The sequence below is a fragment of the Patiria miniata genome, unplaced genomic scaffold, assembly GCF_015706575.1.
Source record: "Patiria miniata isolate m_02_andy unplaced genomic scaffold, ASM1570657v1 HiC_scaffold_25, whole genome shotgun sequence".
NCBI classification, from domain to species: Eukaryota; Metazoa; Echinodermata; class Asteroidea; order Valvatida; family Asterinidae; genus Patiria; species Patiria miniata.
Window position 1 is genome coordinate 10,669,456 of NW_024037064.1, and position 25,435 is coordinate 10,694,890.

General features: G+C 40.6%; 1 protein-coding gene across 3 annotated transcripts in view; it reads left to right on the forward strand.

Annotated features, from left to right (window-relative positions):
- The window catches only part of LOC119732952, a 243,974-nt gene that overhangs the window by 59,853 nt on the left and 158,686 nt on the right, over positions 1-25,435 (forward strand). For all 3 annotated transcript variants that reach the window (XR_005271660.1, XM_038206534.1, XM_038206535.1), the window contains exons 44-66: positions 346-435; positions 1,678-1,767; positions 2,478-2,570; positions 5,076-5,216; positions 5,558-5,725; positions 6,729-6,931; positions 8,211-8,451; positions 9,363-9,455; positions 10,074-10,238; positions 11,157-11,297; positions 12,061-12,159; positions 13,070-13,225; positions 13,700-13,840; positions 14,445-14,549; positions 14,780-14,938; positions 15,411-15,551; positions 17,702-17,800; positions 19,122-19,226; positions 19,762-19,920; positions 20,149-20,289; positions 23,270-23,377; positions 23,514-23,612; positions 24,833-24,988. Coding sequence is in view for 2 of the 3 variants with exons in the window: in XM_038206534.1 (XP_038062462.1) it covers positions 346-435; positions 1,678-1,767; positions 2,478-2,570; positions 5,076-5,216; positions 5,558-5,725; positions 6,729-6,931; positions 8,211-8,451; positions 9,363-9,455; positions 10,074-10,238; positions 11,157-11,297; positions 12,061-12,159; positions 13,070-13,225; positions 13,700-13,840; positions 14,445-14,549; positions 14,780-14,938; positions 15,411-15,551; positions 17,702-17,800; positions 19,122-19,226; positions 19,762-19,920; positions 20,149-20,289; positions 23,270-23,377; positions 23,514-23,612; positions 24,833-24,988 (3,093 nt within the window). In the remaining variant the exon portion in view is untranslated. The remainder of the gene's footprint in view (positions 1-345; positions 436-1,677; positions 1,768-2,477; positions 2,571-5,075; positions 5,217-5,557; positions 5,726-6,728; positions 6,932-8,210; positions 8,452-9,362; positions 9,456-10,073; positions 10,239-11,156; positions 11,298-12,060; positions 12,160-13,069; positions 13,226-13,699; positions 13,841-14,444; positions 14,550-14,779; positions 14,939-15,410; positions 15,552-17,701; positions 17,801-19,121; positions 19,227-19,761; positions 19,921-20,148; positions 20,290-23,269; positions 23,378-23,513; positions 23,613-24,832; positions 24,989-25,435) is intronic.

Sequence of the window (25,435 nt, forward strand, 5' to 3'; positions counted from 1 at the left end):
GGATACATGTTCTACATGTATGCACATTGTTGTTTATGAGACACTCGATAAAAGAAAAAAACATGCGGGCTAGTGAAAAAGCCAGCGGAACTAGTTAAGAGTCTCATTCAGTTGCCGGGCTGGCTCGTACAAACCCTGTACAACCTCATCCACTCAGTCAGGTTCTCTCCTGAAGACGATCAGAGGAACGTCGAGTTTCACAAACAACGGGTTCTTTTCAGAACCACACTTCTCAGAATTTCAATACAATCTGTAAGTTTGCAGCTATCGGAATGTTTTTGCCTTGAATGTAAAGTTTTTCATTTAATTATCTGTCCATCTTATGAACTGTGTGCTTTTGTTTAGACTGTTTATTTCCGTGTTTGAACGGGGCCTGTGTGGAAGGCTTGTGCCAGTGTGATCTGGGATTCGCCGGTGATCAGTGCGATGAACTGGGTATGTGCTCAAAGCTGTTTCTCTGTACAGAGTTGTAATAAAAATAATCACAAGTCATCTTGAGTCAAGTCGCAAGCTATTTGTATGATCTGTGATGGAGGCATCCCTTTTTCCATTGTCCTTCATCTGTTATTTGTGATTTCACCTGTGATTTAACTTGTGATTGAATCATGACTGATCTATGACTGACTCTTGATTGATATGTAATTGACTCTTTGAGTGATCTGTAATTGACTCTTGAGTGATATGTAATTGACTCATGGTTGACTTGTGATTGATGTGTGATTGACTCATCATTGACTCATGATTGACTTGTGATTGATTTGTGATTGACTTGTGATAGACTTGTAATTGACTCACAATGGCTTCTGACTCCTAATTGCCCTATGATTGACTCATGATTGATGTGTGATCGACTCATTATGGGCTTGTGATTGACTCAAGATTGACTCCAGATTGACTTATGATTGATTCATATTGGCTTGTGACTGTGACTGACTTATGATGGAGTCATGATCGACGTGTCATTGACTTACTTATGATTGACTCATCATAGACTTGATTGAGTTGTGACTGACTTGTGATTGACTTGTGATTCGACTTATGCTTGACCTATGATACACTAATAGGTTTATGATTGACTTTTGATTGCCCCATAATGACATGTAACTTGATATCAACATTTGTTTTCTTCCTTTTTATTTTATGTGGTTTTTCTGGGACTCGTCCCTTTGAGATTATAGTTATTAAACAATCAAAAGCGCGAAATTTGTTTGATCTGTTGACAAATGTGTGGCATCTCTAGCAAAATGAGACACAACTGGGCACAGGCCATAGTAAAGAAAAATTAAAAAAAAAAACCCAAAAAAAAACTGCACATATTTTACTACACATATTTTTACACTACGCATACTTTAACAATGTTTAAAGGAACAGTATAAAAATTGGGGGAAAAAAGTGTTTTTGGCATCTTTCATTTCAGTGACTACAGAACATGAAAGTGTAAAGGCCTTTTTCCTCAGTATTTTACTTTTTTGACATGTTGGTATATACAAATTTCAAACAGCCATAACTTGTCAACAGAATGTCCGATTGAAGTGCAACAGTTTTGTAAGCAGACTTTATTTTCTTTCATAATACCCACAAACCCTCATTTTGACCTCTGCCCAGTTCTGTCTCATTTCATTTTGCCAGAACGCTTCACAAATGTGCACCTTTGAATAATTTATTTCTTTTCTCTAGCTTGCATTCTGCCTTGCATCAGTGGAGTATGCATAGAAGGGGAGTGCATATGCACACCAGGCTACGGGGGTGAACAGTGTGACATACGCAGTGAGTAGCCCACTGTTTGTTAAAAGTTTTATTTAATTAAACAGTAATTCATTAATAAAAACTCTTTTATACTTCGTGAAAACAGTAATTACCTATTTTTTTTCTCCCATTAATTTGTACACAGTCGTTGTCACTTGTGAAATTATAAAAGTGGTGTGAGAATATTGTTACTTTTACGCATCAAACGACAGTGAAGCACATGCGTCTGTTCTTTTTCAATATTCACGGGCGCGCGTCCGTTCCCATCCCGACGCGTGTAGAGCAATGCATGATCTCTCTGGCCCTGCTAACGAGATGACTTTTTGTCAATTCGTGAAAACAAAAACACGGTGTTCAGGCTTTATGTGAAATGTTTGTTTACTTTTATGAAGAAAGTAAACCATGTCTTTGAAACTTGGTCAAAATGTTCTTTGTGTCAAATGTAATAAAATTGCCAGCAAAACTCAAATCGAAAAATTATTGATTTTCCAAATTTTTGTCACTTTGTGAAAACACAGACGATATGGCGTGAAGTTCACACAATTATTTTTATTCCAAATGTGCACAAAACAGGGGTCTTCATGTGTGTGTCAGATGCCATAGAGAAAAGCCTTTGCGTGCCCCACCCAGTGGTCTTCCCCAACTCTCTGTTTGTAATCATTGAGGGGGTAATTGTACAGGGAGTCCATAGCTCATGAGCCAATTTTTCCTATCGCCGTATTTTCCCGCAGGTTGCCAACCTGAATGTGTGAATGGTGGACAGTGCAAAGAGGGAGTTTGCGTTTGCCCGCAAGGCTATGATGGGCCAAGCTGTGAGACTCAAGGTGAAAGCTGTTTTAAAGATAAATTGCCTCAGCTCAGAAAATAAGTTAGAGTAAGAAAGGTTTTGATGCCATTTGTAGAGAATTTTCAACATGAAAACCAGGTTGCATGGAAAACCAAAACAGGTTTCATGTTATAGTGCATTTTAATGCGCTGCAGAGATGCTCGCAAAAGTGCGATGCTGTGCGTTGGTTCTCTCCTGTGCCACGAGGGTTTTTTCTCCGGGCCCTCCGGTTTTCCTCCCTCCGGAAAAATCAAACACTTTCGATCTCAGGCTGTGCTCCGTGGTAATATATGGGTCAATGTGGCCGGCAGCCATAGGCGCCTTTACGTGCCAGCGTCCCGACTACGTTGTAGCCGCGTCTTTCGCAATTCAGCATACCAGCTGCGAAAAAGGATGATTAGCCTCCCAAATTATTATTATTATTAAAAGTTGGTTTACGCCTGGATTTTATGTTGAAAATTCTCTACAAATGGCATCAAAACCTTTCTGTTTCATTGTCTGAGAAGTTACCAAGTAATTTGTAAAGTTGGACATAGGTGCCCGATCACATAATCTGGCAATGGTTTCTGACATCAGCAATTGGGTAATCATGTACACGGTTCTGCTGCACACCCCTAAAAGTAAGTAACATGTACTGCTAAAAAAATAGCAGTTAGAAAAAAATCCATGTTGGTGGGTGAATCTTAAACAATAACAGCAATAGTACATTTGGTATTCATAAAATTCCATCTTATGAATAGCAATAGTACATCTTTAATATTCTAACTTATTTTCTGAGCTGAAGTAAAGTTAATGGCCTAAAGCCCTGCAGACAACTTCATGGACTTGAATTTTGGGGTTGGGTTTCTTCTACGGGTATCCGGGATTTGTTTCACTTCAGTATTACACCGTTCCCGCACTAACCGTAAATGCACACCACTACTCACTTTTTGGTGAGACATCTAATGAAAAATTCACCCGAGTTTTAGTTAAAGGGAATATACAACATTTGCAAACATCGAAAAATAAAACTACCAAGTTTTTGCGAAATACCTTAATAGGATGTTGGTAAATGACAGTCTAAAGCATCCTGTAAAATTATGGCACCTGGTATACTGTCATTTTCAAGAAAAGTGGTATTTTTGTATCAATTTCCAACGCTGATCGGCCGATCAGCGTTGGAAACAACTGGCTTTTTTTCAAATACTGGCCCCAATTGACCATTGCACTTGTTTACAATCGATTACAAACCCATGAACGGGTACGAGCCAGCTAGACTGGTTCCCTGACCTTACAATTCCCCAATGTATGTTAACTGCTCTGTTTCTTCTTATATGGAGTCAGGGAACCAGACTACAGAAAAATGATCGTTTTTCTTGGTTTTTATAGCATTTTCGAACCCAAAACCTCCAAAAAGTCAGTGTAACTATATTTGCTTTATATTTCCAACCCCCCAATTCCATCCATATCTGAAAATTACAGCAAAAGCAAATGATGTATATTCCCTTTAAGGACTAAATACTTTACTAGATTCGAATTATTTGCGGCACGACATTATTTCTATTTTCTTAGGGTAGAGTGGTTCCAAACTCCCTAGTGGAATTGATAATGTAAGGACTGGCAACCAGTCTACTCACAGGGCAGATTCATTTTTGCCCAAAAGAAACCCCCAAATAAAAGCCCTTTTCAGAGGGTTTTTTACATCAAAAGTAAAAAGAAAATACTATTATAATTGAAAAATGGCAAGAAAAAAAGAAAAAAACCTTTGCATTAATTGAAAGACAGTAGGAAAATAAGATGAAAAATAACTATCATGTTTCACCATAGTTAGTAAGTGCGTTTATATATTTGTGAAGTTGAACATAGAATCTAGAGCGGGGTTTGAACCCTTGACCCGTGATGTCTTTGTTCAAGGATTTTTTTTTTATTTTTTTTTATGACTGTAATGCGCATTTGAACATATTTTAAATGGAATTTGCGCACTATAAATTAATAAATTATTATTATTATTGCCGTACCTTTTTTCTACCTGCTGAGCTATCCAGCCCTATGATGGTGGTTTCCTATTTTGTCTGTGTCTTTGTTCAAGGATTCCTAGTGAGAAGTCTTATATGCCACATAGCCAGGGATAACGCCTAGATTCACAATGCTTGGGACATTATTAGCAAGGCTGCAAATGGGGGAAATAGCAAACGGGGATATTAAACTCTAAGAGGATACAGCTTTTTGTTACACAAATTAAACATAAACCACAACTTAGGAAACTGACTTGCTGCAATAAGCCAGTTCAGTAAATCAACTGCACATTGAACATGAGTCATTCGGGATAATCAAACGCTCATCGAAGGCACATGAATTCGTAAAGAGACGGTCGCAGAGCAGATTGAGTGTTCGCGTAACATCGCAAAACATTCCATCAGCGATTTTATCCCGAACTACCTTTTACCTGGACTACTTCATCGAGACACTGAACCGGCTTATAATGATATTTACAATTTTCTTTGCACTCGTTTATGTGAAATAGTGCCTTACATTGAGATCATTCCCGAGCAGTCCTTCGTGCGCTACGGCATGCAGTTGTCATGGCGTTGCATCTACCATCTGGGTTCGCTGTCTCCGTTCTGGAGGGATCCTGGCCAGCGGTTTGTTCAACTTTCCCAAAATGGTAAGTCTTTTTAACTCCTCTTTCCTTCATTTCCTACTTAAAAAAAAATTGGAACATTAAACTCAAGATGTGTGGGTTAGAGTCCAACCTGAGGGGTCCTGATGCATGTGTCCTCAGGGAAGACACTTTATCATAGTTACTTCATCCCCACCAAAGAGTATTTCAGCTGCTGTTCGTGATAGTAGCTCTCAGCTTCACACTTTTCCGGGAGCTTCCAAGGTTTCCAGAATATTTCATTTGCCCAATGAGCAGGGGGCGGGGTAATAATGATGAAGTGACTTGTAATCGGATATGTGACTTTGTAAATAAGCAACATCATTATCCCCAAACTTTCTCTTTAGCAAATCGCGGGGATCTTGGCCAGAGTAACGTCTTTGCTGAGCGCATCTCCCGCCTGGAGACCAGAATGGTCATCATTGACTTCCAAGCTAATGATGCAGGCACCTACTCCTGTGGGACATACGATGAGCAGGAGACAATACTGATTGTGGTGACCAGCACAACACCAGGTTAGTGTCCTGACTTCTTTTTGGTACCAGGTTAAGACCGTGACTTCTTTACATAACAGGTTAGCTCCCTGACTTCTTTAGGTACCAGGTTAGTACCGTGACTTCTTTAGGGTACCTGGTTAGTACCTTAACTGCTTTAGGTACCAGGTTAGTGCCCTGACTTCTTTAGGTACCAGGTTAGTTATCTGACTTCTGTAGGTACCAGGTTATTGCCTGACTTTTTTAGGTACCAGGCTTGTACCTTGACATCTTTAAATATCAGGTTAGTAACCTGACTTCTAAAGGTACCTGTTTAGTATCCTGACTTCTTTAGGTATCATGTTAGTACCTTGACTGTTAAGGTGATTCATCAAAGCACCTTGAATTCTCTTCAAGAACTGCTAATGGACATTGAAGTAAAAAATCAAGGTACAAACTACTTAGCAACTTGTCTTTAGGTACCATTTGTACTGCCATTGGCATCAGAATTGTAATGCCTTGACTGATTTAGATTCATGTGTGGGGCAGTTGAGGTAAACGTGAGGTCACCAACTATTTAAGTATTCTAACTTCATTTACAAATACTTTGTGCATTAATTGGTGCAAGAAGTCAATTAGATACCGACCATTTAGTACTTTGACTGACATTTCAGGGACTATGTCTATGGATATTACAACAATTCAACTGTGTCTTAGCAGTGATGTAAGAAGTTAGGGAAACAAGGATTTAGTGTATTGACTTTCAGATATGTCAAATAACACTGCAACAATGCAACTTGTATTTATCTAAGAAGTTCGTACCAACCATTTCGTACCTTGACTTTAATAGATATCATGTCAATTAACACTGTAATAATGCAATTTTGTTTTGGCATTTGTGTAAGAACTTAAGGTACCAACCATTTATTTAGTACATTTTCTTATCAGATACTATGTCAATTAACACCGCAAAAAATGTTCACCTCTTTCAAATGGATATGTGCATTTTGGAAATAAAGTCTTTAAATTGTTTTTTTTATGGCAGCTACCCCTACCACTCCCAGTGTCACCATCACCATCCCACCCACCCAGCCCAGTAACTGTGTCCCCTTCAACAGTTCCTTCTGTCAAGGCCTGCCCTACCAGCAAGCGATCTTCCCTACGGCCTTCGCCCAGAACTCGGAAGCAGCCGACCTGTTGGCGTCGGCCATGTTCTCACGCCTCACCGACTGTGGGGATTCGCCAAAGGTAATCACAGCATCAAGCTGATTTCATGAAACAGTGCATAACTGATGTCTGTGCATAGGATTTACTAATCCCCTGGATGCAGAACATGTGTCCATTACTGCCTTTTGATTTATTATCGGTTAAGGTATGCTCGGAATTTCTCGGTTCCGAGTGGCGAAGTTCCCCAGACTGAATTTGGTTCATCTTGTTGATATTGACCTCTATCGCTGCAAGGGCTTAGCACAGGCCCAGATTTTCCAATAGGCAGAGTAGACACTGTGCGTGGAGTTTACAAAAATTTTGAGGGCCTATGAAAATACTCATGTGCCATAAAACAAAATACACGATTGAGGACCATTTTCAACAAAAGATGAGCTCTCGAGGACAACAAACAATCTGTTCTTCTCCCTCTGTCTGCTGCCTTGGGGTGTATTTACTTCATACACACAGTCTTGTTCCATAACTGTGGGGACCACACACCTGTTGAGCATGGTATTATGGGGACCGAAGACGCTATGGGGACAGCAGAAAGCCCCCATAAGTCAGTCTTATTTTCCGTAATAGTAGAAAATTTCCCCTTAATGTGGTGATGGTTCGCCCACCCAAAGTTTTAGCATCTCTCTCTGCAAAACTGGTAGGGAACCCAATACATGAAATAGATTGTAATAACTGGTTGGGAACCCGATACATGTATTACGTTGTAATAACTGGTCGCAAATCCAATACATGTAGTATAATTGTAATAACTGGTAGCGAACCCAGTACATGTATTACATTGTAATAACTTGTCGCAAACCCGATACATGTATTACATTGTAATAACTTGTCGCAAACCCAATACATGTATTACATTGTAATAACTGGTAGCGAACCCAATACATGTAGTACATTGTAATAACTGGTCGCGAACCCAATACATGTGGTACATTGTAATAACTGGTAGTGAACCCAATACATGTAGTACATTGTAATAACTGGTCGCGAACCTAATACACTTAATACATTGTAGAGACTTTTAGAACTACCATTTTGGCCTGGCTTGCTTAGTAAAGCTTAGCATACCTTAGCACCAACATGAAATGCAAGGCTCCAGTGCTAACCAGAGCTGTGAAATTGGTGCCGGTGCCTAGGACGGAGTTTGGCCTACGGAACACTGGTGCCTAGGGCCTATGGCACACTTAATCTGGTCCTGGCTGAATGGTGTCAGATACAGGCTGGATGATGCATGGGAAAAATATCCAAATTTGGTTTTGGACAAGGACTGTGTCCCACCTGTCAACAATATCCCATCTTCTCCTAGGTGGTACTGTGCTACCTCTTCTTCCAACCCTGCGACAGCGGCACAGACCCCCTAGACAGACTCTGCCAAGAAACCTGCCTCGATGTCCAACACAACTGCCTGGCCTACATGCAGGAGGTTCTGCGGTTCTTCCAGGCTGGGCTGGCGCAGCAGTTCCTCGGAGTCTGCGGGACGCTGCCGTCTGAAGAGACTCACCCTAGCTGCATCAAGAACTTGAAGAAACAGCCACCAACAATATCAAGTAAGATGGCAACATGTTCAGTAGAACGTTGCTATTAAGATCACCCCTTTACTGAAAATTCAGATTTAATCAACTTGCTCTTTGGCTCCGAAATTTTAGGCACAGTTATTCCAAATATTGATGAGAACAAAATGGGCAATTCCATCATTATGAAATAAAGTGTAATGTCTGTGACAGAGCCAATTAATCATAATATATATAATTAATGATTCAGAGAAATGATCAAACACTCCTAGTCTGTAATCTTCTTGACCATAACCAGATGATGGATTTGGAAAAAAATACATTTTCAGGTTTATAATTCTTAAAATATCTTTCACTGATACTATTTTGACATTTACTTTGCCCAACGAAAGAAAATGGTACTTTGGTCAAAATTTTGAAATATCAAAATAAATTATGTTTCAAAAATAGCCGAAGAGAGCGCAATGTTATAAGTTTATATTACATTAGATGGCGCACTTCACATAAACAGATGGCACCTTGAATTTTCTATAATGAACGACTGTTATACCAGGCATGCACAAGTACCGATTCATTCTCAGATAGGGCTCAAATAGGTGCACTTGCTTTAAACTCCTTCGACCAATAGGAATACCAAAATGTGCGTGCGCCTACTATTTAAGAACACTTGTAGCATGCGCATGAGCGTAACACCCCGCAGTAAGCTTCTCTTTCTGGTCGCCAGATTCCACTATACCCATGCACTAATAAATTTGAATTTATGCATGGTAGATGGTGGTGCAAAGTTTGGCTTTTGAGGGAGTGCAGTTGATAATTATGCCTATACGCGACATTGTTTCACCACCAGTATTCAATCATATTGGGAGATAGAGATGTCGATAGGTTGGTTTTGGGATTTTACTGCCCGATATTCTGATTGCTTTGTGTTTTTATTGTTTGTATTGTAGAATGCGAAGGCATGTGTGAGAATGGAGGAACCTGCATCAATGATAAGTGCATCTGCAAGCCGGACTTCACTGGAGACATGTGTGAATACCCAGGTCAGAACAGCTATGTGGTGACCTACAAGGCTTTATAAAGGCATACAGGATCATTTGATTTTCATGCATGTTGTTTGTTTCCAATAATAACACCACTCAGATTCCACAGGGGAATATTCAAAACCTAATCTGTTGAAGTTTCAGCTCAGTGGATATTACACTTTTTCGAGAAAACAGTGAAAAAAAATGCACAACCTGGTCATCACAAAATACAAATTTGTCAACAGCAATCTTTATTCCAAAACTCAGTCAATTGAATGATTGTTGGAAATCGCCTACATTTCCTGATTTCGTCTAAATGACAGCAAGCCAGATGGAAGAATATCATGGGGTGTTCAGTACCAGTACAATCTTTAATCCAGGCAAGCTTTTTGATTAAAAATTTGGTGGGTTACTTGTGGGATAAATGTAAGTGATAATATATGTCTTTAATGAAATGTAGTATTACAATTAGGATTAGTTTAAAGGTTCATTTTGTATACCTTTGTACATTCCAATGGTTAAATGAGCCATGTGTTTTTGAAGTAAATTAGTGGCACTGGAAGTGCATCAGAGAAGGACTCCACTACAAAACTGACCCATAATTCCTCCCTATTACCGTTGTTCTTTCTTTTTCAGTTGACACCTTGTTCGAGTACGATGTGGTCATCACGCCCATTCCCCCTGGCTACCCAGAAGTTGACACCAACTTGACCGTCGTCTGTGAGATCATCAATAATAACGTCTTGGTCTTCCCGGTATGGTTCGGTCCCGACAACCAAAACATCCCATCTAAACAACCAGGTAATGCTCGCTTTATACTGACATTAGGAGGACTCAGGTCAGGAAAATTTTCTGAATTGGATACACATTGCCATATTAGAAGGGTGATGACCGCTCCAGAAAAGTGCTTCCGATTTAGGAACAAAGCTGGGCAAGGGTCACTTGCCTGAGTAGTGTGGTAGAAAGAATGAGCTTTATAAAGTGACCGGATCTCAGCATCCATAAGGGCAAAAAATTGTTGCCCTCAGCAGACCGACCCAAAAAAATTTGCAAATCTCCAGTCATTTTTAATTTTTTAAATATTTTTTTAATTCACCTGAAAAAAATTAAATAAACTTTAAGTTTGCCGGTGCTGTTTCTTTGTATAGCCATAATTTTGCATTTTGTTACAAAATGTACATACCTTAATGGTAGTACAGTTCAAATTTACCGTATTTTGAACATGTCACTGAGGCCAAGGCCTGAGGCATGTGTACTGCATGCATCGTATACATGTGAACATGCACTTTATGTTGTATCTCATGCATGTACATACAATACATAGTTTAGTTAGTGCGTGCAGTAGGCTACATGAAGACTCAAGCTTTCGTGCACGTTGTCGAAGGGGAACTGGTGTAACCAAACAGAATCCTCGACAAAAATTTGGTCAAAGTTACCACGTAAGCTTCAAGAAAATAAGACATGTTGGAAAATTCAACAAATTAATTTTTTTAAACCTCATGACTCAATCACCGACGAAAATCAATCTTCTAAAGAAATCACTTTTTAAAAGTATATATGGTTCATTGGTACCCGCTTTTCACATTGTACACTAAGCCCGATGGTACATTGTGCCACTTGTGCATATACTGAAAGCATTTGTTAAGAGCTAGATATAAGAGAAGTCCATGCTAATGCACATTTTCCTGAATACGTTTTGGAATATTCTTTTGTTTTCAGGTGACAACCAGCGTGTATACATGGACCTGCATTCCCCGACAGCCTCCAAACTCATCATAGTGGGTGTCCAGCCTTCGGACCAGGGCACGTATCGGTGCATTGTGGGCCAGCAATCTGTACCACACACTGTGATTCTGAAATGTAAGTGCACACAATGGGGGTCGGTTGTTTGTCAGATTGCCTGTCTATCTGTTTGTTATAGAAAAACTGCATAATTGAATCAAAGCACAATATTAAAAAAATAAGTCCGAAATCGGTGATTTCAAAATTCTGAGATCCTTATTTATTTCTTCCAAACTCAGCAGTGTTATCCGATTTCACAAGAAGCTCCCATTCAGCTCCAAGGCTGGATCCAGACGAAAAGTGGGTCCAAACTTTTCCGCCCCAAATATGAAAAGCAAGGGGTTGGGTCCACTTTATATTTTTTTGTTGAGTTTTGTGGATAGTGTACGCAGTGGCTGCCTGTTTTGCGCTGTTGTTCAGCTCACAGTATCTAACACAAAGTGACAAGTGAGGTGCCGCATTCAGTGTCCTCCCAAATGATTGGGTATATATAGTTTGCGGAATTCATTGCCTATTTGCCCCTTTCAAAAACACCCCAGGGCTGTAATGGTAAAAAACAAACGGGTGGGAACTCTCTGATCAGTCCAATATGCAGGCTATTCATGAACCAAGAAGATAGCAAGTTAATTGGGTTACAATCAGAGACCATGGTGCATATTGGAGGATATTGCAGGTTTTTTAAATTTTATTATTGTCACAAAAAAGGATGGTTTAATATGTTTAAGGTTGGTTTCAAATATCCGGTTCCCAAAATCCAAACCAAATAGTGGAATGCAAACCGAATTTTGGAAAATCTGGATTTTACTCCCACCACTAAAATGTCAATTTTTTTTTCTTGCAGTTCCAGACTGCTACAGCCTGCCTTGCTTGAATGGTGGGGTCTGTGTGCAAGGAAAATGCCAGTGCCCTGCAGGCTTCACTGGACTCAACTGCGAAAATAGTAAGTGTGTCTTACATATATTGTCAATATAGTGCTCAAGTCTTGCTAGGTCAAGTTTACGTTTTGCTGGGTCCAGAATGCCAGGTTAGAGTCCTATGTGCTTATCTCACTGACAGACTGACCAACTGTCACTTGTGGACCGGGCAGTGCTATTGTATAGGATCACTTCATAATGCCATTTAGCCTAAATCTGGCCTAAATCTGAACTAGATGCATCAATTGAAAATAATTTTGTTCACTCTGGGACCGGCTTCACAGTAGGTTTGCCTTGTCTGCTAATATGTTAACTTATTTAGGGTGTATAATATGGAAAATTTCAGCCCTGTCAGAATCAACACCTTTGCTGTGTCGGCTGTTTTTTTAAAACACAGCAAATGACCCAAGAAGACTGTTAGCCTTTGTTGACAGCGTTCGTCAATGTCCCCCAATTTTTTTTGTAGTGGATAATTCAAAGAAAAGGCAAGAATATAGCACCTATAGTCCAAAAGGTCTCTTTGATACAGGAGTCCTTGATGCAGGAAATAAAACAAGGAAAGTGATAAGAGATCCAGCTTGTATGTGAAGCTCTTAAAAGACTGTTGGTTGTATGATGGTGGGAACGATTACGGTATGAGTTCCACAATTTGGATGTGCGGGCAGTGAAGGATGATGAGTGGGATAAAGTGCGAGACTTAGAGACTGTTAAAGGGTGAGCATAGGTGGCAAATCTGGTAATATGGGTATGTGTGTGCGATTTGGGTATGATTGAATCCAGTTCATATAATCAGTGATCAAAGTAATAACAGTAAAGACTAAAAGGGAAGCAACACAGTGTGGCCTAAAGTTAAGTCCCAACCCCACCCACACCCAGTCTTCAATCAGTGAACAGGCCCACAATGATCCCCCATTTTTTCTTCTAATTTTCCAAAAGGTGACGTGAGGTACATCATCAGCATCACCCCACAGACCATCGACTTCCCCGTGACCGGCTCCAACTTGACCTTCCTGTGTGAGGTCAGCGGTCTGTATCCTAGCAAGCCAGTCTGGTTGAGTCCATACGCTAGAAACATTGGCGCTTCTACTGAAGGTATGAAAATTTACAATTTCTTGTGAATATTTATAAATACATTACGTTGTGCATACTTCACTCTATACGCCCACCAACCAGTATATGGGCACTTGGTGTGTTCCATTCTCTGGGCTCTCGAAAGTGGTAAAAAAGCACCTGGGGGCAATTTCACGGAGCTGCTAAGCACAAAAATTTGCTCTGGCTTATGAAAGCAGGTTACCAGCCAAAACTCCACGTGGTCTATTTTGCTCGTGATTAGTATTCAGCTCTTGTTTGCTTAGCATGAAAATCCCATGGAGTTTTGGCTGGTAACCTGCTTTTATAAGCCAGACTTTTTTTGTGCTAAGCAAATTTTTGTGCTAAGCAAATTTTTGTGCTTAGCAGCTCCTTGAAATTGGATACTGCTCTTGTTAGTGCACTGAGCCCATTTAGTGTTCCACTAGTGCTCGTGGGATTATAAATGACCGATATTGTAACTATCACCATTTGTAGGTGGTAATAACCGTGTCTTTGTTGAGGAGATGTCACCCACGGAAACTGCGCTAAATATCATCAACATCCAACCTCAGGACTCGGGAGTGTATGTCTGCGTAGTGGAGAAGCAGTACAGCTACATCAACATCACTGTACGATGTGAGTATCTACTGAAATATTAATATTGGCTGGAGTTAGATTGGGGGTGTGCATCGGAACCGGGTACCTGAGTACCTGACCGCTGGTGTTAGGAACCGGTTCCATATTATGGGATCGGGTAACTTGACAGTGAAAAATAATGGCATTGAATGCCATTTGTGGGGGAATAGAATAAAAACCAGGCTACAGTGAACATGGAAAACCGAAACAGTTGTCATGTTTCAGTTCATTTTAACGCAAGACAGATGATGCTCGTGAATGTTGCAGTTTACGCCGTACAGCTATAACATCCTTCAGACAACTTCCTGGATTTGAATTTTGGGGTTGGGTTTCTTTTACGGGTACCCGGGTACCCGTGTTTTACTTCAATAAGGTACTTGGTTCCTGTACAACCTGTAAATGCACACCATCAAATTAGACTCGAACCTGTTACTTTCTTAATCCTATCATGTTGCGTCAAAAGAAACAAAACGTGCACAAAGAACAAATAATCTATGTACCTTGAACAAAGAAATTTGGCTCGAGTTGGAATCGAACCTGAGACTGCAGTTGTCTGATCAATTACTCATTCGTGTTTAATATTAACACTCTGTTCCATGTCTAGTTCCTGAACTTGAGTGTCGGCTTCCATGTCTCAATGGTGGATACTGTGTCTTTGGGGAGTGCCAGTGCCCACCAGACTATGAAGGCCCCCGCTGCCAATCACTTGGTAAGAAAACTATTTCTAATTGCCGCATTATATAAGGTTATGAAAGGATAAACAGTACATAAATGTCAATTCATACAAACCATGAATACAAAGCAATGATGTACTTTACCAAAACTTGTAAAATTGGTGGTTCAATTGAGGTGAAATGAGTTTAACTTCTGGGTGTTTGTAAAGTGAATGTTTACAACAACAAAAAATGACAACTGTATCATGTCTCCAATTATTACCAGTGCCACCATCATTCAGTCTGATCATCACGCCAGCCCCGAACCAGACTCCAGTCTTGGGAGGCATGCTGGCCTTCCTATGTGAGATGACACGAGCCAGTAACACCAGCTTCCCCTTCTGGATCACGCCGGACGGACAGATTGTTTCTTCAGAAAACGCAGGTAAGCACACAAAAAAGTAATTGGATGTGTTAACATTATACACATTGGTCAACAGAGCACTGTGGTTCAGCGGTTATGGTGTCCGACTAATGCAATGGTACACTGGTTCAAAGCAGGACACTTTACTACAATGACCTCCCTCCACCGAAAAGTAGGAATGGGTACCTGTGGGGAAGATACCAGGTTGCGCTGTGAGACCTTGGTATAAAGTGCCTGACAGAAAACATGGTGCTTGGTGCAAAGAAAGCCACGTTAGGGGCCGCGCCACGTTAGGGGCCGCGCCACGTTAGGGTACATCAACAATATACTACAATAAAGGCCTCGCTCCACCCAGGAGTAGGAATGGGTACCTGTTGGGGGGATGGGGGGGGGGGGGGGGGAGGAGACCTGATTGTGCTATAAAACCCTACTATAAAGTGCCACATTAGCAACACATTATTATTTCAATGTATCTGATAATGTCATTTTACAGAGAATGCAGATGGGGTGCACGTTGTGTTTCTCGGAACAACAGCCATCCGGTTGGTCATCAACAATCTGAAGGAGCGCGACGAAGGAATCTACACATGCATAGCTGGACCTGTCGAGGCTCACATCAACATCACTGTGTTTGGTATGCTGGTTTTGTATACCTCAGGGCTTGAATTGAACGACGGCCACGACGGCCAGTGCCGTCGTTGCCTTCTTACTGGCTGAGGTGCCCCACAAAAAATCCCTGTCTTCACGGCCAGTTTTGCCTTGCCCCATAATTACCTTGGCCGCCGTGCCCTTTTTGCAAAAACATGCATCAGCCTATTAAAACCACTACAATCCTTGATTCCAGTTGTTTTTCCACAAATTGACAATGTATTTCGATGCCATGCCAGCCCAATCAGTTGTCTTAATATCTCGCCGAATCAATCACACGCGCGCAGTACGGCCGTGGCCGTCCCGCCATACGCCGTCGATTCCCCACTGCACTGTACGATGTACACACACGCACGTTCTGTACATGTATGTACATGTACACTGACAACTGAATCTCCAGTTCCTGTATGTGCCGATACTTCAAGTAGCGACACCCCCGCCGCAAAAATATATGTCAGTATTCGTATACACACATACCAGCAGGAGTACGTACGGCAGATCTTACGTGCAGTCAACCGACTTTCTTTTTCCCAGTGCTTGCATGCGCGGTACAGAACGCATTGATGTTCGTGTACGAGGCAAACGAGCTTGGGGCATAGTCAAAACACGCGTGCACGTGCGTTCCGAATTCCGATTGTCAAAAGCGGACATTGTAAATGGCGATCGTGTATTAATTATGGGCCTGATTCCCGTAAGAGAACAAAATCAACTTTTAATCCACTTTAAGAACATGCACGTAGGTTATAGATAGAGGGAAGGGTTTCGAATTTTGAGGGGAATTTGGAGGGAAAACGACAACGAAAAAACGCAACACGAAAATAGAGATGGCGATCGCATGTCACCAACCATGAAACTGCTTTAAAAAACGTAATTTCTATCCCCAAAAAGTGTTCAAAATTACAAAACAGGTGCAATATAAGCTGAGAGAAGTCTGCTTTAGGTTGAAAAGGTACTTTTTTGAATGATAAAAACACCTTTGGCTCAAATTTGATCGAAACTAAAAGGGGGCCCTAAACTACATGATCGCTAATATAAATGCGCATTTCTTTTAACCGGCCTCTGTGCCCCTTCTGCAGATATTAGTTTGGCCTTGGTGCCCTCCCGACTGGCCGTGGTGCCCTCTATAATTTTGCTCCATTCAAGGCCAAAGTGGCCTTGCCCTAAAAATTCCCAAATTCAAGGCCTGATACCTTATATTTTTTATAGAAATCCATGTGAACATACTACGGCTTTGTTATCTCTGAAAGGTTTGGGACTCAGGATCAGAGGTAGGGTTGGAATGGATACCAAGGTGCCTAAAACCCGAGCGATTAGGCAAGGTTATTGCTTCCATTTCTATCGCCCTGGCTTTAGCCAAGATAGGGGGATCTTGTGAGAGTGTATTCATTCTGTCTGTGTGTATGTGTGTTCCATTTTGGTTAGGTTAGCTGTTTAGTGCTGTCTTATGAAAACTCAGACTTCACTCTCAACCAAGCTTGGTGACAATAATCTTTGGGTAGGGGGACTTCAGATGACTCGAGATATTTGAGGTCAAAGGTCATCCAGGGGTCAAATGAGGTCAATGTTGTTTTTGGTTAGTTAAACTGAAAAGTGCTGTGATATGGAAAGTCAGACTTCAATCTAAAACAAACCTCGTGACAATAATCTTTGGGTAGGGGGATTAAGATGATTTGAGACATTTGAGGCCAAAGGTCATCTAGGGGTCAAATGAGGTCATTGTTGTTTTTGGTTAGATAAACTGAAAAGTGCTGTCATATTATGAAAAATCAGACCTCAATCTCAACCAAACTTGGTGACAATAATATTTGTGTAGGGGGACTTCAGATGACTTGAGAAATTGAGGCTGAAGGTCATTTAGGGGTCAAATAAGGTCATTGTTGATTTTGGTTTAGGTCAACTGAAAAGTGTACTTACTAACTGACTATCAATATTGCCAGCTTGGCAGGGGGATCGCGCAAGTTTAACTTGCAGTATTTTTGGTTATGTTATTCAAAATCGAAACCTTCCTTGCAGATACAAACCTGGTTTTGTATCCAATGTAGGGTATCTGTACTTGAGCATGGTACCCTCTTATTAAGGTCGCCCACTGAGTGTATAGTGTTATCTTTTAAATCTGTTCCTGTCACTATACTGCAGAGCCACAGTGTGAGCGACCTTGTTTGTTTGGCAGTGCTTGTGTCAATGGCACCTGTCTCTGCCCGTATGGATTGGAGGGAGAATACTGCCAGATCCAAGGTAGGAAACAATATAGGTAGTTTGTCTTTGTTAAGAATAACCATTAAACCTACCTTAGAACTTTTGACATTGCTGATGATGGCAAATATGTGACCAATTAAACTGCATCCAAAATAGTGGCCAAAACATGTCAAAAATGTTGTGAAAACTGTCGAAAATTGTGCCATAGCATGTCTAACTTGTGGCCAAAATGGGCCCAAGATGAGTCCAGAATGAGACTAAAACACATCAACTGTGGCTAATACAATTTAAATGGCTGCTGAGATCCATTCTCAATGCTGGCAAAACTCATCCAAAATGTGACCCATTCACATCCATATTGTGGCAAAAATTTGTCAGTGTAGTGTTATCCAAAAAGCCAAACATGTCCAACATGTTGTCAAAACATTCATTAAAAATTTGCCAATGCACATCCAAAATGTCTTTTATGCATCCAAATGTGGGCAAAATGCATTTTAAGTTTGGTCAAATCATGTCCAATATGCGGCCACAATGCATCCAAAAAGTCTTTAATAGTGGCAAAAACATGTCCGCAATTTGGCCAAAGTATGTCCAATATGAGGCCAAAACATGTTGAACATTTGTGGCCTGTTCTGTCAAAAGCAGACGCTTCTGGGCAGAGGATGAAATTGAGATAGGGCTAAAAAACGCTGTGGGGGTGATTTTTATCGATTTTCAAATGTTTGCATATTTGTAATCCTGAACATGTCTAAAATATATTATAAAAGTTTGAAACCCTAATTTGAACTCTACATATACTATTTTTGATGATTTTGATAAGGTATATGAGTTAAAGAAATAACTGTTTTGTGACGTTCGTGGCCACTTTCTCCGTTTTCTACTTTTCGACACCATGAACTTCAAAATAGCATAACTCTGCCCAGGAATGACCGGTTTCAAAAATTAAACCACCTATTAAAAGGAAAAAGAACATATGTATAACAATATGTAAAAATATCATTTTCGACCTTATGCCCAGAAAAGTCTGATTTTGACAGAACAGGTCACATTCGGCCAAAGTGCATCTCAAATGGCCAAAGCTTGTCTAAGATGTGGCAAAAATGTTCCCACAAAGTATCCAACATGTGGTCAAAGTGTGGCCAGGATATGTCAAAAATGTGGTCAAATTATTTTCAAAGTATTTTCAAATGTTGGCCAAGAAAGCAATATATTGCCAAATGTCCAAAATATGGAGAAATATACAAGCATCTCAACAAATCCAGAGTATAGCCAAAACATGTCCAAAAATGTCCAAAAATCTTTATACTCACTTCCTCAAGTGCCCCCAGTAATTCACCCTACCCTGTTTGTGTTTCTGCAGTGCCAGGGACAGAGTGCAACCTACCCTGTGCCAACAACGGCCTCTGTGTCAACAACCAATGCTTCTGCCAAGATGGCTACCTGGGTGAACTCTGCCAGATATTTGGTCAGTTGACTTTTTAACCTTTTCATGTTTCTTTTTCAATAAAACTTACCATAAGAAACAATGAGCTTGATCAATTTCGATCAATGTTTTTATAAGGGTAGACATGATCATACTTCACACATTTTTGCTCTCGAAAAAGGTCTTGCTTATGACCAACACGTAAGGCCCTCTAATTATGTTGATTTGTATTTTTTAGGTCATTCCACTCAGCAGTTTGCAACAGATTTATTCGTTTTCATGCAATTTTGAAAGCAAAGAAAAGTTGAGCATGTTATGGTGAATATCGCAGTGAAACTATTTTCTAACTGATGTCCAAATACTCACATTACTACTCATTGAAAGTTTGCAGTCTTCATAGACCTGGTATTTAAGGTTCAATTCTACTGTACCACATTGTAGTAAAAGGAAAAGGAACAGTTGTGTGCCAATTTTTATACATTTCTACCAAAGAAAATCATTTTGAAAAGTTAGCATCAGATAAACAAATGACATTTTTTGGGGTCATCTGATAAAAATAATTGTATTTATTTTTTAGTCGGGGGCACGTTTAACATCACTGTGGTGACTATCGATGACTTGGTGCCAATCTCCAATGGCGATGTGCAAATTGTGTGCGCGGTGGAGGGAGATGGGGTCTTCCCCCCACCGATGTGGATCAATCCAAGGGGCTTCACCATTGCATCCATCGGGGAAGGTAAGCATGTCATTTTGTTGTTGTTCAATGTTACTCATTTTGTGTGTTTACATTTAAAGTCCTGCCTCGCAACAACCTTTGACCTTTATTTTCCCAGAATGCCGAGTTAGACGCACCACAACATTCGATTAGCCTCATTTCATGGCTGCCTCGAGTGTAAACCCAGTGTATACATGGGGACGCTTATCAAACACATCCAAAGATCTTGAATCATGGGTTTTATTTTAGGTGGTTCCCAACACGTCAATGTAGAGACGCCACTCCCTGGAACAACATTGCTGAACATTAATGACATCACCACAGATGATGAAGGAACATACACCTGTGTTGTGGGATCACACATCAACACATACATCTTCAGGATCACAGGTAAACATTTGATTCTTTTCTTTAAGGGACATGCCTTCTTATTTCTTTGGTTCTCATATTGGATTGACCCTATTTTGAGCACCCGACCCGCGAAACAAAAACAAAAAAACACAATTTACAACACAACAAAAGAATGAAAAATTCAGGCAATCAGGCTCTGTGTTATTTGAAAAGCTGTAGAAAATGAATACCAGATTTTATAAGTACAGCGTATAGCAATCGGTGGAATCACAGAAGTTGCTAGGGTGTTGCCTCTCAACATACCAGGAGTATGCATATAGTTTACCTTTACTGTAACGTCATGGCAACCACTACAGCCATGGTGAAGATATATTTTTTATTTAGTTATATCAACTCATGATAAATTCATTGCAATAAACAAAACTAGAGACAATACGCATGTGGCATAATTTACTTCAGCCCTCTATACAGGTGCAGCCGCACATTTCTTCTTCAGATTCATTTTTTTTCTGTTTGACTGACACTGTTTGAAGGAGAACCATATAGAAATAAAAAGGGACACACTAAAATATACTTGATGATTAAAGTGTTATCATGGCATACTTTCAAAATGGTTCTTTCAGCACTTTAATATTTTGTTTTCTTTAAGCAAGATGCTTTGCAGCAGTTGGTTATTATTTGATTCGTTCTTTCAACAAAATTCACTTGATTATGTCCTCAAGATAGACACTCTACAGTAATTACTTGCTGCCTAGGCTTGATTCTTTAAGCACTTTCATAATTCATATTGTTTTTGTATACAAGCAAGACACTGCGCGACAATTGGTTGTTGCTTAGAATGTATTGGTTCCTAAGCATTTCAGTACATTTGTTTTGTGTGTGTCCTCTAGCAAGACACTTCACACTAATAGGTTGTTGCTTAGAATGGTTGTTTGTTGAAGCACTCAAAAAGTTTGGATTTGTCATCAAGCAATACTGCAATTCCTTGTTAATTAAGCCTGGGCGACTAGTGCGACTAGTTGCAAAGTCGCCAATACCAAAAGGTATTGGTGGTCACGACTATCGATTTTCAGATAGTCGAGTAGTCGTCATGCGGCGACTATTGTCCTGCGAGTCGCGACTAGTGCGCCGCGGCAATAGTTTGCACCGCGACTATTGTGATGCGACTATTAACCTGCCCTGCAGTGCACTACGCACCACTCAAATTCTGAGCGACTAGTCACTATACTGTTCACCGGGCGCACATACGTACAACGTACGTAGAGAGACACACACACACAGTACTTACAGTTTCAACGAAACACCACACACACACCCAGACTTGTTTCACATACCTAGTGTGGACTTTCCTTTCTTTTCGTGTAGTTAAGGAACACCAGTGGAAAAACTCATTTTTCTCAAACTGTGAAAACTCTTACAACCCAATTTTTTTTCAATGATTCCCTTTAGTGTTTCTCTTCATTCTGCTACAGATAAACCTAACCCAAAAATGCCTCTAAACCTGTTTTCCAGAAATGGGGAAACACTGTGTGGACGTGGGCAAGTCCACACTTCGTCGCTGCTACCTACATTATGTGGACGTCTTTTGTTCGGAAGTCCACACTGCGTATGTAAGACAAGCTCACCCAGACACAACACGAAACACTCACAGAACGGTACATGTACATCGTTCCTGCACAATACATTGCGATCGATAGTGCGTGCACACAGCTCAGGTCATTGGGGCCGGGGTCACTCATGAACGATGACTGGCGCACGTGTTGAACGATACACACATAGAGTCACATATAAACTCGGCGCACATGAATGCCGTACATGACGAAATGACGATTAACAGTACACACAAAACAATGTAGGCCTACACGTACGTACATACATGCAATGTCTCCTTTGTTGCATTGGAGCTCCATGATTCTATTCTACCCACGAGTCACATGGCATGGCACATCCGGGACTCAGGTATACCCGCTCCGGTCAGCATTTCGACAAGTTGTTGGTGAAAAAGCTTTCTTCGTGTATTTCTTGAATTAAAATAAAATATCAGACAACTGCTTGTTTGCTTGCCTTGTGTCATTTATTGTGTTCTTTTCATTTTTCTTGCGTCTGATTTTTGTAATTATTTTAGAGATATTTGTAAGAATTTATGGAAGTTGGTAGAATAAATGTAAATGTTAAAGTAGCCTTCCTAAGTTGTGATGCGGTCAGTCAAGTTTATCGTAACAAGTTTATATGAGTCGGGAGTAAACGACCTATAGGCCCTTTACTTAGTCTTGAGTTCTTTTAAGTTTCGATGTTATTTTTGCAAAGTTTTAAATTGATTGAAAAGTAAGAAACGTGACACGATCAAGGCCTCCCCTCCATTGAATGTCCCGAAACGTATTTCATGAGACCCAGCTTGCCCAGTAACTTTGCTTATTTATTGATGCTTTTATTGATTTCTCAAACTTCTTACAGCAGTGAACATTTTTAGCACTCAAAGACTCGGTCTAGCTTCAGATATGGTTTTATTACTTCAACAAATAATGCACAACTTTCAGGATGTTGGTTACTGTCCGCATTTAAGTTGCCTCAAGCCCTTAGCGGTACGATCAAACACTCTCCGTCTGGAGGATGAATAGATTTGCAGTGAAGGCCTAGCCACGCCCTACAATAGTGTTTGTTTACACACGTGGTAAAGGCTGACGTTTTGTATAACTTTGCATGTGCGGGGCCCTGGTCTGATTCATTATCAAGCTGGATCCAAAACCACGTGGTAGCTCCTCCTTCCTTGAAAGGCTGACGTTTTGTTGATTTTTCATGTGCGGGGCCCTGGTCCGATTCATAATCAAGCATGCAATTAGTCGTGACTAGTCGCCTAGTCGCGACTATTTATTGATAGTCGCCACGACTATTGAAATTTGATAGTCGCCCAGGCTAATTGTTAATTAGACTTAATTCCTGAAATACAACCCTATATTTCAATTTTTGAAGACTTAAAAATGGACTTGTTTCAACACTCTTATTTGATTTTATTCCACAGTTTCTGATGAGTGCGATTTCCCATGTGCCAATGGGGGCCAATGCGTTGAAGGTCTCTGCCTCTGCCCAGTTGGTTACCTGGGCAGATTCTGTGAGGTCTACATACCAGGTTTGTGAACAGACTTGTTGAAAAAGTGGGTGTCACAAAAAAAAACTTCTCAACAAAATGAAAAGTTAGTCTTGCATCAAAATGTAATCATGCCATTCAATTGGTTTTTGTTTATATTTTAAATTTTTTTTCACAGAACCAGAGTGCAATTTGCCTTGCCAAAATGGAGGCCAGTGTCGCAATGGAATATGTCGGTGTCCTATCGGCTACACAGAACCTTCCTGCAATGTGAAAGGTAAGCACACAGTCCTCACAAGTCGTCCCAAATTAAAAGTCTATCAAAAGTCTTTACAAGACAAATACAAGTCAACAGAAGTCATCACAAAGCATCATAGGTCATTCAAGTACATTATATGTCGATTATAAGTCAATCATATAAAGTTAATCATAAAGTGCTTGACAAATTAGGAAAATGCACGTTTCATATAATTGTTAACCCCATGGGTACGGGAAGCGGTCATGGCCCCGGCCGCTAATCCTCATTGGAATGCAGTTGCCAGCTGTGGTATGCCGTGGCACACGGCTAGTGGGTAGTTCCACAGCTGCTGCTTTTGTGCAGTCCCGCTACCACACAAAGGCTGTGCAGTCATGCGGACCACTTGCTCTATGTGTGGAGGAATGTCCCCATTACACCCTGTCCTTAAGGGATTAATGGTGTATTGAACAAGCTTGATCAGGAATATCTTGGAAGCTGGGGGCCAACAAATTCTTGTTCAAAAAAATCAGGTTTTTGACTCCAGTGATCCCACGATGACGGTTGATCCCAGTTTGGTCATTGACATGTCGGGGCAGGGCTACTGCTCCTTTTGACAAAATCTGTTTGAAATTGGTCAAAATATGTAGGAGCAATAGACAATGTCAATGTTTGTTACTAACTAATGGAGAGACATGATGATTTGTTGAGCTGCTATCCCACAGCTCAAAAGATACACCACCATTAGTGGCATATAACTGCAATAAAATACACAAAACACAAATTAACTTGAATACATGTAACAAAAGCTGAAATTAAAAGAAATGGATGTGATTTGATACAAATTATCTTTTTATACATCAAAATCAACAATCTTTATGAGATAAAAAAAAAAAAAAGGATCACGGGAGAGGGTTGATGAGTTCTTACTGTGAACACATAACATACGAGGCTTTCAATAATGAATAGAGATTTGCAATATTGAGTGATGACATTATTCAAGAACCTAAGAAAATTTTGGATTTTAAATATTTAACATTCGTCATTCAGGAGTGTTGAGGGGAGACAAAAAAATACCAAAGTGTGACATCACCTGTCATTGTTCTGGTTCACTCTGGTGTGAATATGTTTTCACACACTTAGGCTGTGCGCGTGGAGCAGAATACAATGCACACTTTAGGTGCTCTTTAGTTAGCGCCCCCAACCCTTCTGCCTTTGAACCCCTTTGTTATCTGTTCCCTCGTTGATTTGATTGTTGTCAGTTGGTAACGGCTACTTCCTGTACATTGTCTCCAACCTCCAACGTCCACCACTGACCGGTGAGGAGCTGAGAGTGACCTGTGCATTCATCGGTGGCCAGCGGACCTCCCGACCCTGGTGGTCCGGCCCCAGCGACTTCCGCATCCCAACGAACGAAGGTATACCATACTCTTAATTACCAAAAACTTGTGTATTAACCTTTTAGTCACTGTACCGCCCCAAACTGCCATGCCTGTTACTCGCTGTAGCTCCCAGACTGCCCAAGCACTCCTGTGGATCATTGTTTCAATATTGAGTAACCACAGTGTAATACCATGTACTAGTGGTGCTGCTATTGGGTTTAAGGACACACAGAATAATAATACCGGAGTCTTATATAGCACACTTATCTACCAACAATTAGGTACTCAAGGCGCTGGTAATTATGTCTACTTTCAAAGACAGGTAAATGAAGTTTATGAGAAATATGAGACCCAATATGTAGCACCTTTAGAAGGGTTTACAAGGTCCTGTGGCGCATATTGCAGCCACCCTGCCAGAAACACTGGGGCAAACCCCAATAGCGATAAGTGTTACTGGGTTCTTTAACATGCATTACACAACAC